Source organism: the organism of the source record quoted next, unplaced genomic scaffold (assembly GCF_019419815.1).
Source record: "Pyrus x bretschneideri cultivar Hongxiangsu unplaced genomic scaffold, Pyrus_bretschneideri_v1 Contig17, whole genome shotgun sequence".
Taxonomy (NCBI): domain Eukaryota; kingdom Viridiplantae; phylum Streptophyta; class Magnoliopsida; order Rosales; family Rosaceae; genus Pyrus; species Pyrus x bretschneideri.
The window spans coordinates 4,829,805-4,847,225 of NW_025999468.1; the positions used below are offsets into that span (position 1 = coordinate 4,829,805).

The 17,421-nt window shown below is 37.2% G+C and overlaps 1 protein-coding gene across 1 annotated transcript; it reads left to right on the forward strand.

Annotated features, from left to right (window-relative positions):
• The first annotated feature begins 13,785 nt into the window (after positions 1-13,785).
• On the forward strand, positions 13,786-17,149 carry LOC103928203 (receptor-like protein kinase 7). Its single transcript, XM_048581548.1, has 2 exons — positions 13,786-16,470; positions 16,561-17,149. The coding sequence occupies exons 1-2, from the start codon at positions 13,905-13,907 to the stop codon at positions 16,956-16,958; spliced, it is 2,964 nt and encodes a 987-aa protein (XP_048437505.1). The 5' UTR covers positions 13,786-13,904; the 3' UTR covers positions 16,959-17,149.
• The last annotated feature ends 272 nt before the right edge of the window (positions 17,150-17,421 follow it).

Consider the following 17,421-nt stretch of genomic DNA (forward strand, 5'->3'; position numbering starts at 1 on the left):
ATCTTGACATTAAAAATAGGAAGTTTTAACGAAAACTCGATATATTGATCATTTTAACAAAAAATCACATTTTACATTGAAAAGTCAAATTTGGTACTATTCACTTTACCTTTTATTTTGTCTTTATCGTTAAAACTAAAAATTTTTAAATCTTTTGCATTAATTTTTCTTTAAAAATATGCGTAGTATCCAAAATGCCCACTTAAATTCCTAACCAAGGATAAATCATTGAAGTTGTGGGAACTTCCATAGTCAATGGGATAGCCACCGGTTAACAATCCAATAACTTTCATAGCTTTAATCGATTAAGGGGCTGGAGTACAAAAAGGGCACAGAAATTCTTTTTTCTAAATTTTATTATCAAAATTTTTATATAAAAGGAAAAATAATAATGACAACTTTGTTTGGATACGTTGCAGGTGGAGCAAGGAAACAAAACAATATGGGTGATGCTTTTTCATCCCCACTCACTTTTTAATTGAATTTTAACTTACAAGTTTGTCTAATTGTAAAACGTGGATGAGGATCTTAAAAAATACTAGCATATCACATACAAAGTACGTGTGAGAAATTTTTTTATTTTTGTTTTTGAAATAAAAGGAGAGAGGAAGAGAGTGATAGAGAATGTGAGAGTGTGAAGTTATATATATATATATATATATATATATGTATATATATATATATATATTTATTTTTAATTAGAAATGTTTTAGAATTACATGTAGGTGATGTTTTGAAAAAAAAACAGCAAAATTTGATTATGTGAAATTACATTTATGCCCAATATTTCTTATTCATGTTCTGTTTTAATTAGAGTGTTAAACTAGTAATTTCATATGATTTTAGTTGACAATGAGTGTTTTATTAAGTAGTAGAAATATATAATAATAACTTACAATGGTCGATAAGGATCTTAAAAAATATGTAATAATAATAATAATAATAATAATAATAATAGGTTGAGTGTGAAAAGGTAAAATGAGCTCTAGACTTACATTGAGTTGCTAAAGGAATGAAAAATATGTAAGCATTCACACGGAAAAAATAAATAAATAAAAAATAAAAAATAAAAAACAAAGGATGAGAATAGAAGGAATTTTAGAACGGAAAAGTGTGGATATCCTTTCTAATTAAAAGATAAGAAGTTGACAATTGATAATGATTAAATACTGATGGTAAATATTGAAGTGCGTAACCACATATATATATAGTCACCATTGTGTATAGCATGGATTTTGTCTGATTCTCATTGCTGTTGGATCTAAGCTATATATGGCCCTTAAAGAAAGTCATCATCACTTTTAGGCTTACAGCTTTTGGTTCTTTGGCACTTATTTTTCTAAGTTGTAAACTATATATTAATTCTTCTGTCATTGTTCAAGAATCACAATTTAAATTATTAAATAAGAGTGGTATATGTTGATTAAGCTGTAGAGTCCGTAAATGCACTATAAATAAAGTTGATTAATTAGGTTTAGGATAAACCTTGACTTGACGAGCCTCCATGAAAAGAACTTTCCAGCGGGTACGGGATAAACAAATCCACAACATCATTATTACTTAAGGTAAATTACACAAACTATCTCACTTATGAGTTGAACCATAATTTCATACCTCATGTTATAAACATTATAATATCATACATCAACTTATAAATTCATTGCAATGTCATACCTCTGTTAAATTTTCTGTCAATTTGATTGTTAAATGATGACGTGACAGAAGCAAAGCCCACTCCTTCGTCATCTGGAATAAAAATTTAATTAATTAATAATAAATTATTATTTTTATATAATAATTAAAATTAATTCAAAAATAACTTTCTCCTTGAATGTGGGTCCTATTTCCCTGTCGTCCTCACCTTTCTCCCTTCTCTGTCCAAACCATCTTCTTGTCCATCTCTCCCACTCCACCCCCTCCGCTCCCACTGCAATTAACCCAACCATTAGAACCTCGTCCACATATCCCCCGCCGCTCCCACTGCCATCTTTCCTGTCCATCTTTCCTATCCATCTTTCCCATCCATCTTCCAAGTTCTATGCAATTTCTAAGGTTTCTGATACCTTCATATGGTTTCCATGCCACATCGTCCTACTAGTGCTACACATGTAGCCAATCTATTCAAGTTCAAGTTTGGACCCAAGATTCAATCCTGCCCTAAGATTCATTTGATCCTCCACCTTGCCAGCGAATCACCACCCACCGTTCGTGTAACATCTCACATCGTCCAAGAGAGTGGATCCTATAAGCCTTATATGTATATTTCCATCTCTACCTAGCATGAGGCCTTTTGGGAGCTCACTGGCTTCGGGTTCCGTAGGAACTCTGAAGTTAAGCGAGTTCACACGAGAGCAATCCCAAGATCGGTGACCCATTAGGAAGTTCTCGTGTGAGTTCCCAAAAACAAAACCGTGAAGGTGTGGTCGGGGCCCAAAACGGACAATATCGTGCTACGGTGGAGTCGAGCTCGGGATGTGGTGGGGGCCCGAGCCGGGATGTGACAATTTTGTATCATAGCCGATCCCTAGCTGGATGTGTGCCGACAAGGACATCGGGCCCCTAAGGGGGGTGGATTGTAACATCCCACATCGCCCAGGGGAGTGGATCCTATAAGCCTTATATGTATATTCTCATCTCTACCTAGCACGAGGCATTTTGGGAGCTCAATGGTTTTGGGTTCCGTAGGAACTCCGAAGTTAAGCAAGTTTGCACAAGAGCAATCCTAGGATGGGTGACCCATTGGGAAGTTCTCGTGTGAGTTCCCAAAAACAAAATCATGAGGGCGTGGTCAGGGCCCAAAGTGAACAATATCGTGCTACGGTGGAGTTGAGCCCGGGTGTGGTGGGGGCTGTTGGAAGTATGCCCACAAAGCCACTCATTTGATGTAATAGCTTTTTGGAATACTTGTTGTGTTAAACTTTTATATGTTTAATAGAAGGGCAAAGCTTATTGTTAATCACTATTTATAGTATCTTGTGTTTAAGCAATAAGGGAATCCAAGGAATGTATTTGATCTAAGAGACAAGTGATTTAAGTTAGTTAAATTGACGAGACCTTTCTCTTATGTTCATTCCTAAAACGTTCCTAGCCATAGGATTGCCAATTGGGCATTGACAACCCGCTAAGGTTAGTATGTGTTATGTTGACTCAAGCGTGAGTATGAACTAGTCTCAAGTCATTTGGTGTTGGACACTAAGGCAAACACATAGGTGCTCGAAAGAGTAATCGAGTACACTGAACAACGATCAAACAAGAGTTCGAACATACATGTCATGTGAGAACTCAATAGTTGCAATATGCAAAGTAGTCCTTTGACCTGAGGCATCATTGATGTCTAATGGTTAGGTCCTTGATCTTTGATTATGTCAACGACATTCCATTGGAGTGTCCACGGCATTGTTGGGGTCAAGCTATCTAGTCATGTAGGCATATGAATGTACAACAAGGGATCTCTAACCTTCCATGATGGAAGGAGAATACTCTAAGATATGATTCGAGAGTCTTTGGCCAAAGCATATGAATATGACTAAGGAAGATGTTCCAAATCTTATTCAATTGAATCATATAGAGAAGTATCACATTGGATAGTAGACATGAAACAAACTATCACTTAAACAATGTGATTAAGAGTATTGTATTAGAGAAGGATCGTATTGCATTGTAGTTGTAACTGGATAGGTTCTCCAACCACTTCTACTTAACTTGGGTAACCATGACATGCTGCTAGGCGTCACCCATGGTTTGTGGAAGCCCTAAAGATTAGCAAACACTAATTTAAGGGAGAATTGAAATGTGGTTTCAATTCACAATCGATCGTTAAGAGTAACATCGCCCACTACCTCGCTAATTGGAACCTAATGGATCGTACACCGAGTAAAGATATAAGTGAAGAAATTATATGAAATGGATAAGCAATTAAATGGTTTAATTGAAGAATGGTCAAGATTAATTAAATAGTTAATTAATTATACGAAACGTTCGTATTGGGCGTTTAAGTTAGTTTTGGGCTTCGGGGCACAAAAACGTTTTGGTCCACAAGGCCCATTATGTTTAAGTTGTATGACAACCAAAACAAAATGGGCAATTAAGCCCAATAACAACTAATGGCCAACCATAAGGGTGGAGGGTAGTGAACTTGGCTTAATTGCAAGTTTGCCACTCCATTGTGAGGTGGTATAAAGACATCTTTATAGCCATTTCATCCTTAGGGTTTCTAATTGAATTTGGGTGAAAACAAACTCTCTCATTTTCTTTGAGAACAAATTACCTTAGGTGAGAAACATCTAGCAATCTTTCTTCCCTAAGTCATCCATTTCATCTTCACACAATATCTTTGGTGTGGAGACTTAGAGACACCAAACTTTTGGTGTTTTGGAGAACAAATCCTCAAATCCTCAAAGAAGAAAAGGAGCACTAAAAGGGAGGAAATCACAAGGAAGATTCAAGGAGCAAGGAGGTGACTTGAAGGCCCTCCACTTGGGTGAATCCCTTGTGCAATCAAGGATGAGCTTCAAGGGTAAAGAATCTCTAAATTCTTATTCTCTTTAATTTTGTTAAAGAGTCTTATGGTTCACCATATACTAGGCTTTGAAAGTCATGGGTTTTATGAATTGTTTTTGAATGCATGCCTACTTTAAAGTGTTATTAGTTTGCATATGTATTCAAATGTTCTTACATGTTCTTAGCTAGGACAAAATTTTTCCTTCAGGGGCCCGGGCCGGGATGTGATAGTTCGTCCGCGATTCATGCCAATTAACCCAATTGTGTAGGCGTCCTCTTTGGCTTTCAAGGTGAGAGTTGCCTTCGATGAAGGAAGAGTCGGCACAGGAGATTGGCATGGCAGATCTTTTTCAAGTCACAAGAAATGGGAGTGGGGAACTCACAAGTCTAGGTCCGGTAGACGGGGGAGGAGTAAGGGATTGCGCAGTAGGACTTGGATGTGAGTGGGTTAAAAAACAAAGTTGGACTTGAGGGTTTTTTAAAAGCAGAGCCAGGAAAGCTTGTTGCGGCGGCGAGCAGATAAAGAGGGAGATAGCGGTGGTAGCAATGAGGGAGATGTGGGCAAGGTTCTAATGGTTAGGTTGATTACTATGGGAGTGGAAGGGGTGGAGTGGGAGAGATGGATGGGGAAGATGGTTTGGACGGAGAAGGGAGAAAGGTGAAGACAAAGGGGAAATATATGCCCGACATTTAGGGAGAGAGTTATTTTTTAATTAATTTTAATTATTAAACAAAAAATTAATTATATAAATTTTTTTTTTAATTTCAGTTGGCGAAGAAGTGGGCTCTGCTTTTGCCACGTTATCATTTAATAGCCAAATTAACAGAAAATTTAATGGAGGTATGACATTGTAATGTTTAAAACATGAGGTATAAAATTGTGGTTTGCTTTGTTTTATGTAATTTACCTTATTACTTAATAAGACAAAATAATGTCACTTATTACTATAGTTTAGTGGTATTCAATGGCGGAGCAGCCAGCATAGGGTCATTGGTTGTTCTTGACCCCAACAACTTCAGAAACTCCATGTATATTTGTTTGTATATAAGGCCCACTAAATTACAATATCCTCCTCCTACTTCTTCTATATTCTTATATAATATTTGTTTTCCTTTTATCTCTTCTTGTATGAAATACTTTAGTTGCTTTAACATTACTTCACAATATCCTGCATTCACCCTCGACAAGCCTCTATAAATAATAGTAGTTGTCGATGTATGTTGGCATAAACTTTCTGCATATGTTGACAGGAATTGGCAGGTGCCTACTAGGTGCTTGATGAAATGGCTCAATGAAACTTTTTTTTGTAAATATTATGACTCCATTATTTGAAAATCCAGATTACTCCACTGGTGGTTTTCATCTTCACTTGTAAGTGAAATGTCGTAGGTTCGATTCTTGCCAAAGTTGAATTTGAACCATATTATTGCTAGCCCATTATAAGGTTGAGTCTCTTTTCTTTCCCCTTAGTGCAGATACCATTTGTTAAAAAAATTCAAATAATAATAACAATAATAAATAAGAATATAAAGTTTGGTTTGATGAAGTCCTCTCTCTTCTAGATGGCAGTGTTAATCTGAGACTAAACCTTGCACAAGAATGTCATTCCATGCATGTCCGACTCCGACATTAAACTCAAAAAAAAAACAAAAAAAAAGAAAAGAAACCATATTACAGACTATAATCCAGCATTGGTAGGTTTATGTGTGTTTTTTTTTTACAAGCGATGTTCGAAAAAACCATAGTCAAACACGTGGCTCAAGTACATACATGGTGCACGGGCTGTGGAGCAAAGGCGCAAAAATTGAGTTTTTGTGATATTATTAGTCATCAATAGTGTCAAGGACGTCAAACTTGTCATATTTGATATTATGTACCTTAAAAAATTAAAAAATAAATTAAACCTACCTTAACAGGAAGATCAGAGGGTGCGCCGCCGTTAAGAGTGAAAGCCACAAGAGTAAAGGCCGTCGTGGGTGTCGGCCCCAGACAAATCCACCCTACAGAGGGGGCGACCTGGAAAGGGCTATCTTAACGTGATAACCACAGGGCACCGCCGTTAAGAATGAAAACCACCAGAGTAAGGCCCGCGCGTGGACGCCGACTTCTGAAGGGGTGGGCAATGTTATGATCCCACATCGGCTACACCAGAAATGATGTAATGGTACTTAAGTCCTTGAGGTCCTCCCACCTATTGGACTAGTTTTTTGGGTTGGGCTCTTCCCTTGGGCTTGAGTATCTAACACTTTGTGACTTTCCACTCCATAATGGAGAATGATTTTTTCCCTTCCTAATCTCTCTCTCATTTTCCCCTCTTATTTGAACGGTTACGGTTTAGCCACGTCAACATCTTATATTGATTTTTTTATAGAAACAATAAGACAAAAAACAATATGAGAAGGGGAGGGAAGGGGATGAGAATAGGAGGGGAGATAATCCTCCTCCCTCCATAATAATATGCATCGGGTCGTCATTATTCATAAATCTCATTTTCTTAATTTTTTTTATTTTTTATTTTTATCTCATTGCATTCTTTTTCGGAATCCCCCTTTTTATAGTTTTTGACAGCCTAGCAAATTACCGATAGGACTAGATGTACATGCTCTATTTCCTACTTCTTAGGGCTAGTTTGGTATTGTTGTGCTTTGGAAAAAAACTGTTTCTGCTATGCTGTGAGAATAAGCTCATTTTTGCTGCTTCACGTTTTCAGTTTTTTTTCATCCAAAACTGTGAAAATAAGCTGTTTTTAAGTGTTTACCAAACTCCTTTTTTTAGCTTAGCTTTTTTTGATACGCAATTTTTATAAAAACACCTCAGTACCAAAGCAGTATTTAGTACTCCAATCCACAAGTTATTAGTGATAATATACGTTAAATTAATTTTAAAAAGTGAGATTCAACTCGAGTTCTCAAAAAAAAAAAAAATACATCTACTTCAACCAATGTGGCTATGCCAACATTTATTGTACCTTTTATTGAACTCCAAAAAAATTAATTTCTCCTCTTAGTTATGGGAGAAAATCTAGGAGGATCGTTGTAATTTAGTTTTGAATTTTCTCCGTTTTGGTGCTTGAATTTAGACTAGTATGTAAACTCTAATTTGTTGGAATTTTAACACCTAAACCAATTGCTTTGTCTCTCCCTTTTTAGGTTAACATTATGCTTTCGTCGTTAATCAGCATATTATAAAGCCGAATTTCACACTAGTATCGTGGTGTGCCATATAAAATTTTGGTAATTGGTAAGAATAACTATGTAGTAACCAATGTTTAAAATATCAACATAGATAGGTGGGAAAATCGATATACAAATTTATGGAAATATCGATATCAATTGCCTTTGATGAAAATTATGGAAATGTGCAATGGGATGGACATATCAAGTCATTCAGATTTAATCAAAATTAGAGAAAAAAATTTCAACAAAATTTCAAATGTTCGAAATCTGCAATTGGTTATGGCAAAGTTTATATAATGAATCGGTAATATCGTTGATATTTATTGATTTTCTCGTTAATATAGGCTGAAGTTGCATCCCACCACCATTCCATATCTATCCTTGACTCTTCAACAAAAATTGTAGATATTCATAATTATATGAATCTCTTTAGAGAACTTATGTTCTAGTTTACATTGTAGGATTCACTTGATACGAACTCTCCGTTAACTACTTTTGGCCATAATTTATATTTCAAATTGTAGATAATAGTAAGACCATCTCCCACCTGTTATGCTAAAACCCAAAATTTGACTCTTAGCACCATGCTAAAACTTGGTGGATTCCACAAGTTGGTTAAACAAGTACGTGACATCACGAATGCATACCAAAATTCAACACTTGAACACTTTTAGGCAACAGATGGTCGTCTAACTCATGATAAATTCTTTTATCTGACAATCAGACTACAACGTAGAGGAAAAGAGGCATGATTCTTTGTCTGTTGTCGTATTTTTCAAGCGATCCAAGTTTCAGACGTAATAATTTCTCATAACTTAGATAATGGGACTGCATAATTAGCAAACAGTTCGTATGGAAAATTATGACGGGTAAAACGGATTAAAATCAGCAAACAACTCATTCCCAATTTGGTAGGGATGTTTGAAATTGATGCAGGATAGAACCGAGGGTATCGAGAAGAGGGGGATAGATAACCTGAGATTCACTCAACCAAGGGTAACGTAACTCGCTCACGTCGTTAATCGTGGATTCTCTCACACGATCAAGCCAAATGCTTGATTAGGAAGGAGAAATCACTCACTTCAATTGCACAAGGCAAAATATATTTTAATTCATTCAAATTTGCCATTCAAGGCTTTCTAGTACAATATTTATAAGTGTTTACAAATTAATAGACTTTAAGTTTCCATGACACCCTTGCTACTTCCAAAATAACTTAACAAATTCCCAAATAATTAAAATACAAAACCCTTGTTATTCCAAAGCATATTAATGGTTTCAAATTGTTTTCTTCAAGGCTTGCCTCCTGCATCATTCTCCTCTTCTCAGAAAAAACTCGTCCTCGAGTTTCAGTTGACTTTTGGTTTTCCCTCGATCTTTTGGAATGCCTTTCAAACTTTTCCATAACATTTACAATAGCACAAGAAATATACAAGTGTTCGAAGGCTGGATCCTTATTCTTTCTTCAAATGGATAAGCTCGAAATGGCGCATGACTCCAATGGTGAGCAATGCTTCTCTTCTTCAAAGACTTTCTTCTAACCAAATCATCATGATAAAGAAATTTATCCCACATATAATCATGGATATCAGAGTAAGGAGTTTTTGCCCAATGTGGAAGTTGTGCATTAATTAAGTCTGAATTTTCCACCTCACTCATAAGCGGTAAAGTTTCCTTTACATCCACAATCTTTACTTGGTGCTCAACATTCAAGAAACTACCTTCAAGAATCTCATTGATCACGTGAATAACAATATCATCTTCTAATAAATTATACAAACTTGAGGAGTATAACTTCCTTACCTCACTACCATCCTCATCAACTTCATTCACAAAACGTATTGACTTCGTCTTCATCAATGTACTCATCGTAAATTGGTGGTGAATTCCAATTGATGAAGCTAATTTCTTTGACAATGTGCTCTTCAAACAGATTGTAAATCACAGACATGGTCTTCAACTGTAGTGGATAACCTACTCTGATACCACTTGATGTAAGATAGAACCAAGGGTATCGAGGAGAGGGGGATAGATAACCTGGGATTCACTCAACCAGGGGTAACAAAGCTCGCTCACGTCACTACTCGTGGATTCACTTACACGACCAAGTCAAATGCTTGCTTGACGAAGGAGAAATCACTCACTTCAATTGCACAAAGAAAAATATATTTTAATTCATTCAAATATGTCATTCAAGGCTTTCTAGTACAATATTTATAAGTGTTTACAAATTAATAGACTTTAAGTCTCTATAACACCCTTACAACTTCTAAATAACTCAACAAATTCCCAAATAATTATAATACAAAACCTTAGTTATCCCAAAGCATATTAATGGTTTCACATTGTTTTCTTCAAGGCCTGCCTTCTGCATCAGAAATGTTGAGGACAAAAAGAGAGAGTTTCCAATCCCTTGTACTCCATGCACACTCGAGAATTTGGGTCTGCATCTGGGTAAACACTTCTTTGGACCTCCCCACTAGACATATTGAACCATTTTTCCACACAAGTGGGTCACGGGATTGATGACTTAACACTTAAGTTCTCTTAATCTGCCACTCAAGATAAAGGAGATTCATTGTGACGAAATCATTACTTATCCAATCATTATTTATGATAATTTTTATAGATACTATTACATAGAGTAATTTTTTAAACAAAATTTTATAAACTGAACGATGTTGTTAATTATTAAATTATTATTTAAATATTGATTAGCATGCTTATTTTTTTTATTGATAACATCTTATTTAATTCATAAATTTAATTCAAAATTTTGATGTCAGTAACTTTATTCATCTACTATTATTATTTAAGCCAATCAATTTTCTAGAAGGTGGAACTCATGTGTCCCAATCTTCTAGAAGGATGACAAAAATACATGTAAAAATATCTTCATAGAGGGTGGAGGATGGTGCGACAACGACTTTGGTCTTACTCGTGAAGAATGATAAATGTATGTACGGGTAATCGAACGCACCTCTTGAAGCCCGTGGAGTGGCGGCAGTTCATAATTTAGCAATTATCCATGTTTTTGGCTGGCTACCTGTGAACCAGTTTTAAAGGTCAACAAGGGCGGCATCGCGCTGCCGTGCTTCACCAATATTCTCCATTTGTTTGATAAGATTGGCGCGAAGTAGTGGTGGCAATTGCAACAAATCCGTTTACACAGATTAACTAACCAATTAAAATAAATAATACGTTGGATTTTAACGTTCTGTGTTCATAACGGTTGGATTTATTAATAATCTATCACTTAACGGTTGTTTTCAAGACCACTTGCGAAATCGTTAGATATTCGTAACAAGGTTCTAAAAATACGTAGATGCTAGTCAGGCAGCGAACTAGCGCCTAGCGCCTAGCGCCTAGGCGGCTAGGCAGGGTTTATTAAAAGGTTAACTCAAAATATATTTTGTAAGATGAGCGGTTAAATAATTATCTCACACTCCTGAACGTCTTAAAATTTTTGTATATTTCTTTTCCGAAAACAAAAACAACTATTTTCACTCCATTATTAGCTATTTTTAACTGTAATAAAAAAATAAGGGAGAAAAAAAAAGGCAAGAACAATTGTTATGTCGGTGAGTTCTTGTTCTGTCTAAAAGATTTTCATTGCTAAATATTGAAAGTAATAGATAGGAAATGATACTTTCACTTCATAATGTACTTCTTGCATTTGATTTTAAAAAATGTAAACCAGAAATGAGTGTTGAGAGTTGAATCCCATGTTGAGGAAATGAGGGACATTAGATGTGCTTATACGTAATTAAGCTACTCTCTATATTGCCAATTGATGTTATAATAAAATTTCAACTATCTTCAACACGTATAAGATGTTATTCACATGTTTGGCAACACACATTACACGCTCATTAGCATAAAGAGTTACTAAAAATTGAAATGTTTTGATCCTTGCTCCCAGATTTAGATTAACATTCTTTTAGAGGAGCTAGAAATTTGACGATTGTGAACACTTTTATTCACTTAGTCTACAAATCTCTTACAAAAAAACCACCAAATCTAAGAAGCCATATCATGCATATAGTAGCTCCCTTTCAAAATGTAGGACCAGCATGCTAGCTTGTGAGCTTAACTACTGTTCTTTTTCTTCTTTTGTTCTATCTTCCAAGTCTCTAGGTCCATTTCTGAGTCTTTCATTTAGCTCTTGTCTCCCCTTCTAGTCAAGTTGACATGGCTCCCTTGCATACCATGTCTCCTGCTTAATTTGCAACTTCCTTCTCAGTTGCTTCCAATAAATCTTCAATAACTAAATGTGGGCCACAGCTCATATCAGATGGCTCACGATCAAGATCTTCCTTTCCAACAACTTTTTTCTTTTGGGAAACTTCAACTGTACGAATTTTTTTTATTGATAACAAAAAAAGAAATTACACCTAATTAGAGGGGACATAAACCTTACCTATAAAATAAAGACAGCAAAAAAAAAAAAAAAAAGAATGGGAAATTATAAATCTGACCCCTCTAGAAACGAAAACAAGAATGATACAAATAAAAGAGGAGAGGAAAGGGACATGAAACCCAACCCCTTTAAAACGAAACTTAAAGGTCTAAACCTACAAAACACGTCGAACAACACCACAAAGTTTGGAGAAGAAAGAAAAAAAAAAAGAGTGAGGCAAACCTAAATGCGAGTTGCATATTGATTTGAGAAGTGATATCCATGCAAGCCAATGTAATCTGAAAACAAAACAGCACGAGCTGCTGGTGGAGGAGAATCATGTCATGTTAAAGTTGGAGAAAACAAACCCATGTTAGCAAAATTATACGCAACAAAATTTCCTTTGCGATAGATGTGTAATGCGCTTAAAGTCATTTTTCAAATGCGGTCCAAAAAAATAGACCGGACAATATTATTCATATAAATAACTAAAAGTGTAACCGATCAGACAAAAATTACAAGTAGGAATATCCCCAATAATTAAGAAGAAGATAATAATAATAATATAATAATAATAATAATAATAATAAAACCACCACAAGACTCTTTTTTTTTTTTTTTTTTTTTTTTGCCACGCAACATTGAATAATGCGGTTGAGAGACTCCCGCCAACAGACAATGCGAATAAAATACATACATATTATACGAAATACAGATGAGCCTGGGGAAGCAGAGTGCTACCAATTAATTTTACATATTCGTGCCAAACCGACCTTGAGTAGAAAGGGGTTTACTTGTTAAAACAAAGCTCCTTCGCACACTTTTATATGAAAATAATTGTATTTTCGACAGATAGAATTCTCGTTAGCTAGGTTTTTAGAAAAGAAAACTAATGAAAATGACTTGAAAATTTTGAGTTTTAACGATAAAGACAAAATAAAAGATAAAGTGAATAGTATCAGAATTGACTTTTTGGAGTAAAAATATGGTTTTTCGTTAAAGAGAACAATATCAAAAGCTTTTTGTTAAAGCTCCCTTTTTAGAATGACTAAAACTATATCGAACAAAAACAGAGAGTTTATGTTAGGACAGTTATATAACCATTTCGTTTTAGTTTTTTATTTTTATTTTTTTTGAAAGTGAAAAACTTATTTAGTAACTATTTTCAGTTTCAGTTTTAAAGAAAATGAAAAATGAAAACTAAAACCTGAAAAAGAAATAATTATTAAACAGTCCCTTAAAGTGTTTAATAGCGTTTATGCTTTAAAAAATGTGTTGTTTATTGTTGGCTGTGTTAGTAAGGTCATAGGCTTGTGTGTTGCCCTACCGTGGTTTGAGTCTCACTCCAAGTAGTTCTCGTTAATGCGCGATTAGTAAATTCCTATGTAAATTCATACGTTGGCAGCTGATAGTTAGGTGTCACGCGTAAGTCTTTTCGACTTGAGGTATACCCTAATGTTGGTGGTGAGGTAGTCAATCTCGTCTTAAACTTTCAAATAACACAAGTTAATAATGTACCTAGGCGTGCATTTTTGAATGGAAGTGTTTTACCACGCAAGTTAAGAATACGTGAGCATTTCCAATTGGTCAAATAGTTGCTCTCCAAATTTTGCAAAAATGTGAATGCTTTAGAAGCTTCCTAGTTCCTACATCTAATTTGGTCACATGCACAATTTGGAACATAATCCACAACCAGTGGGTAAATAGTTACAACGACTCAATCATCTCATAGGTTCAAAATGGCACTCCTTAGACTCTCACTTCCACCCTTCCCTCTTCAAAAATCCCCGCACTCCCCCAAGTCCATTTTCCCGTCGACTCCCCCAGCATGTCGTCATTGACAGACCGGAGAAGAACCCATCTCCCACTCTACCTCCTCTTCCTCCTCGTCTGCCTCCTCTCCACCGCGGCGGCCGATGAGCTTCAAATTCTTCTCAAACTCAAATCCACGTTACAAGCTTCAAACACCAACAACAACATATTCAATACATGGAACTCCACCAATTCCGTTTGCAGCTTCACCGGAATTGCCTGCAACGAAAACGGATTCGTTCGAGATATCGACCTTTCGAATCAGAACCTATCTGGGTTTCTTGCGGCAGACGCAATATGCCATCTCGAATCGTTGGAAACACTTTCCTTGGGATTCAACTTCTTGCACGGGACAATCAAGGAGGACTTGAACAACTGCGTAAATTTGAAGTACTTGGACTTGGGCAACAATTTGTTCTCAGGATCCTTCCCCGACATATCATCCCTGTCCCGATTAGAACATCTCCATCTGAACTACAGCGGATTTTCGGGTACTTTTCCGTGGAAATCATTGGGGAACATGACGGGTTTGATTCGATTGAGCTTGGGAGACAACCCTTTTGATCAAAGCCCATTCCCAACTGAGGTGTTGAATCTCAACAAACTCATCTGGCTTTACTTGTCGAATTGCAGCCTCGGAGGTTCGATTCCGAAAGGAATAGGAAACCTCACGGAGCTTATCAACTTGGAGTTATCCGACAACAACATGGTCGGAGAAATCCCATCCGAGATTACAAAGCTCACCAAGCTCTGGCAGCTCGATCTCTACGACAACCAGTTCACCGGGACGCTTCCTTCCGGCCTAAGAAACCTCACTAACCTCGAAAACTTTGATGCCTCTGCGAACCTACTAGAAGGCGATTTGTCGGAATTGGGATTCCTGCAGAACATAGTTTCCCTTCAATTGTTCGAGAATAGTTTCTCCGGAGAAGTTCCGACGGAGTTCGGGGAATTCAAGAAGCTTGTCAATCTGTCGTTGTACAAGAACAAGCTGACCGGTCCTATGCCTCAGAAACTTGGCTCTTGGTCCAAGATTAATTTCATCGATATCTCTGAGAATCTCCTGACGGGAAGTATTCCGCCCGATATGTGCAAGATGGGGACGATGAGAGGCTTTCTCCTGCTCCAGAACAAGTTTACCGGCGAAATTCCTGCGAATTACGCTAAGTGTTCCACATTGAAGCGGTTCAGAGTCAACATCAACTCGCTGTCCGGTGTTGTTCCTCCTGGAATTTGGGGGTTGCCGAATGCGCACATCATCGACCTTACTTCCAATCAATTCGAAGGCCCGATTACTTCTGACATTGGAAATGCGAAGATGCTTGCGCAGTTGTTCGTTAGTTACAATCAGTTATCTGGTGAGCTGCCGGATGAGATTTCCAAAGCAACATCTTTGGTGTCCATTGTTTTGAACAACAATCGGTTTTCCGGGAAGGTCCCTGGAAGTATTGGTGACCTGAGGCATCTGGGAACTCTGTATTTGCAGAGCAACAGGTTCTCTGCTTCGATACCAGAGTCTCTAGGAAACTGTAATTTACTGAGCGACTTAAACATGGCAGAAAACTCGCTTTCCGGTGACATCCCATCGTCTTTAGGCTCTCTCCCAACCTTGAACTCTCTGAATTTGTCACAAAATCAACTTTCGGGTGAAATCCCAAAGAGCTTAGCATCTCTAAGGCTAAGTCTTCTTGATCTATCACACAACAGGCTCACCGGCGCCATACCAGAATCTCTGTCGATTGCAGCCTACAACGGTAGCTTTTCTGGTAACTCCGGACTCTGCAGCACGAACATAAGCTCATTCCCCCAGTGTTCTTCTGGTTCTGGGATGTCCAAGGATGTCCGGACGCTAATTATTTGCTTCTCGGCTGGCTCAGCAATCCTGCTTGTGTCCCTCACATGCTTCTTGTTCTTAAAGAAGCGCGAAAAGGATGAAGACCGTTCGTTAAAGGAGGAATCTTGGGATGTAAACTCTTTTCATGTGATGAGCTTCACCGAGGGTGAAATTCTTGATTCCATTAGGCAAGAGAATCTTATTGGAAAAGGGGGTTCCGGAAACGTTTACAGAGTTTTACTTGCGAATGGCAAAGATCTCGCTGTAAAGCACATATGGAACACCGATCCAAGTGACAGGAAAAGGTTCAAAAGCATGGCTCCACTGCTTGCAAAACGCGGTGGGAAGTCGAAGGAATTTAATGCTGAGGTGAAGATGTTGAGCTCGATTAGGCATGTGAATGTGGTGAAGTTGTACTGCAGCATTACAAGCGAGGACTCAAGCTTGTTGGTGTATGAGTACATGCCGAATGGTAGCTTGTGGGATCAGCTTCATACGTGCCAAAAGATGAAGCTTGATTGGGAGACAAGGCATGAGATAGCAGTGGGAGCGGCCAAAGGGTTGGAGTATTTGCATCATGGCTTGGAGAGGCTGGTGATGCATAGGGATGTCAAGTCTAGTAACATTTTATTGGATGAGTTTTTGAAGCCGAAGATTGCAGATTTCGGGCTTGCCAAGATTGTTCAGGCCACTGCAGACGAGGACTCTACTCATGTTATTGCCGGAACACCCGGCTACATTGCTCCTGGTTAGTCAAATACTCAAGTTAAATATTTTAGTACTTTTGAGCTCATTATTTTGTTACTAATTATGGCTAATGTAATTGTTAATTATGCAGAATATGGATACACGTACAAAGTGAATGAGAAGAGCGATGTGTACAGCTTCGGAGTGGTACTAATGGAGCTAGTGACGGGGAAAAGGCCGATAGAGCCAGAATTCGGAGAGAACAAGGATATAGTGAGCTGGGTAAGCAGCATGCTCGGGAGTAGAGACAGCATATTAAGTATGGTGGACTCATATATTCCAGATGTGAACAAAGAAGAGGTTATCAAGGTTTTAAGAATTGCAATTCTCTGCACGGCTAGGGTACCGGAGTTAAGACCCTCGATGAGAAGTGTGGTTCAAATGCTTGAAGAGGCTCACGAGACATTTAAATTGCACAAGATTGTTATCAGCAAAGATGGTGCTGCTGCTGATATGAAAATGAAAGTAGTGAAGGGTATAGAGAACTGAAATTAATCAACACGCGGCCACGCTTCGAAAATTATTGGTCGAAGAAGCTCGATCATCGATCTCCACTTAAACTAGTTTAACTTGGAACTATTATGTAATGTATATATGAGAGCTGAGTACTTGGAACTATTATGTAATGTATATATGAGCTGAGTACTTGTAAAATTATTGGACAGTAACTACCGTTGGAACTTGTGTTTTATGTGGGACGTGGAGTCCCACATCGCCCAAACCTTCTGTGAACATCACCTTTATAAGCGAGTGAACTCACTTATAGGTTGAAATGAATTAAGCTAAAGTCATTGACCTTGGATCTTAGACTTTGAGAGTTTGGGTGTACATATTAAATTTTAAAAATAGGCATTGGGCCTCTTGGGCTCGAATGGACAAAAAACACAAGTTACGGTTTTTATTTTTTGGATTCAGTGTTTTCCAAAAGGATAAAACTGATTGATCAGTTACG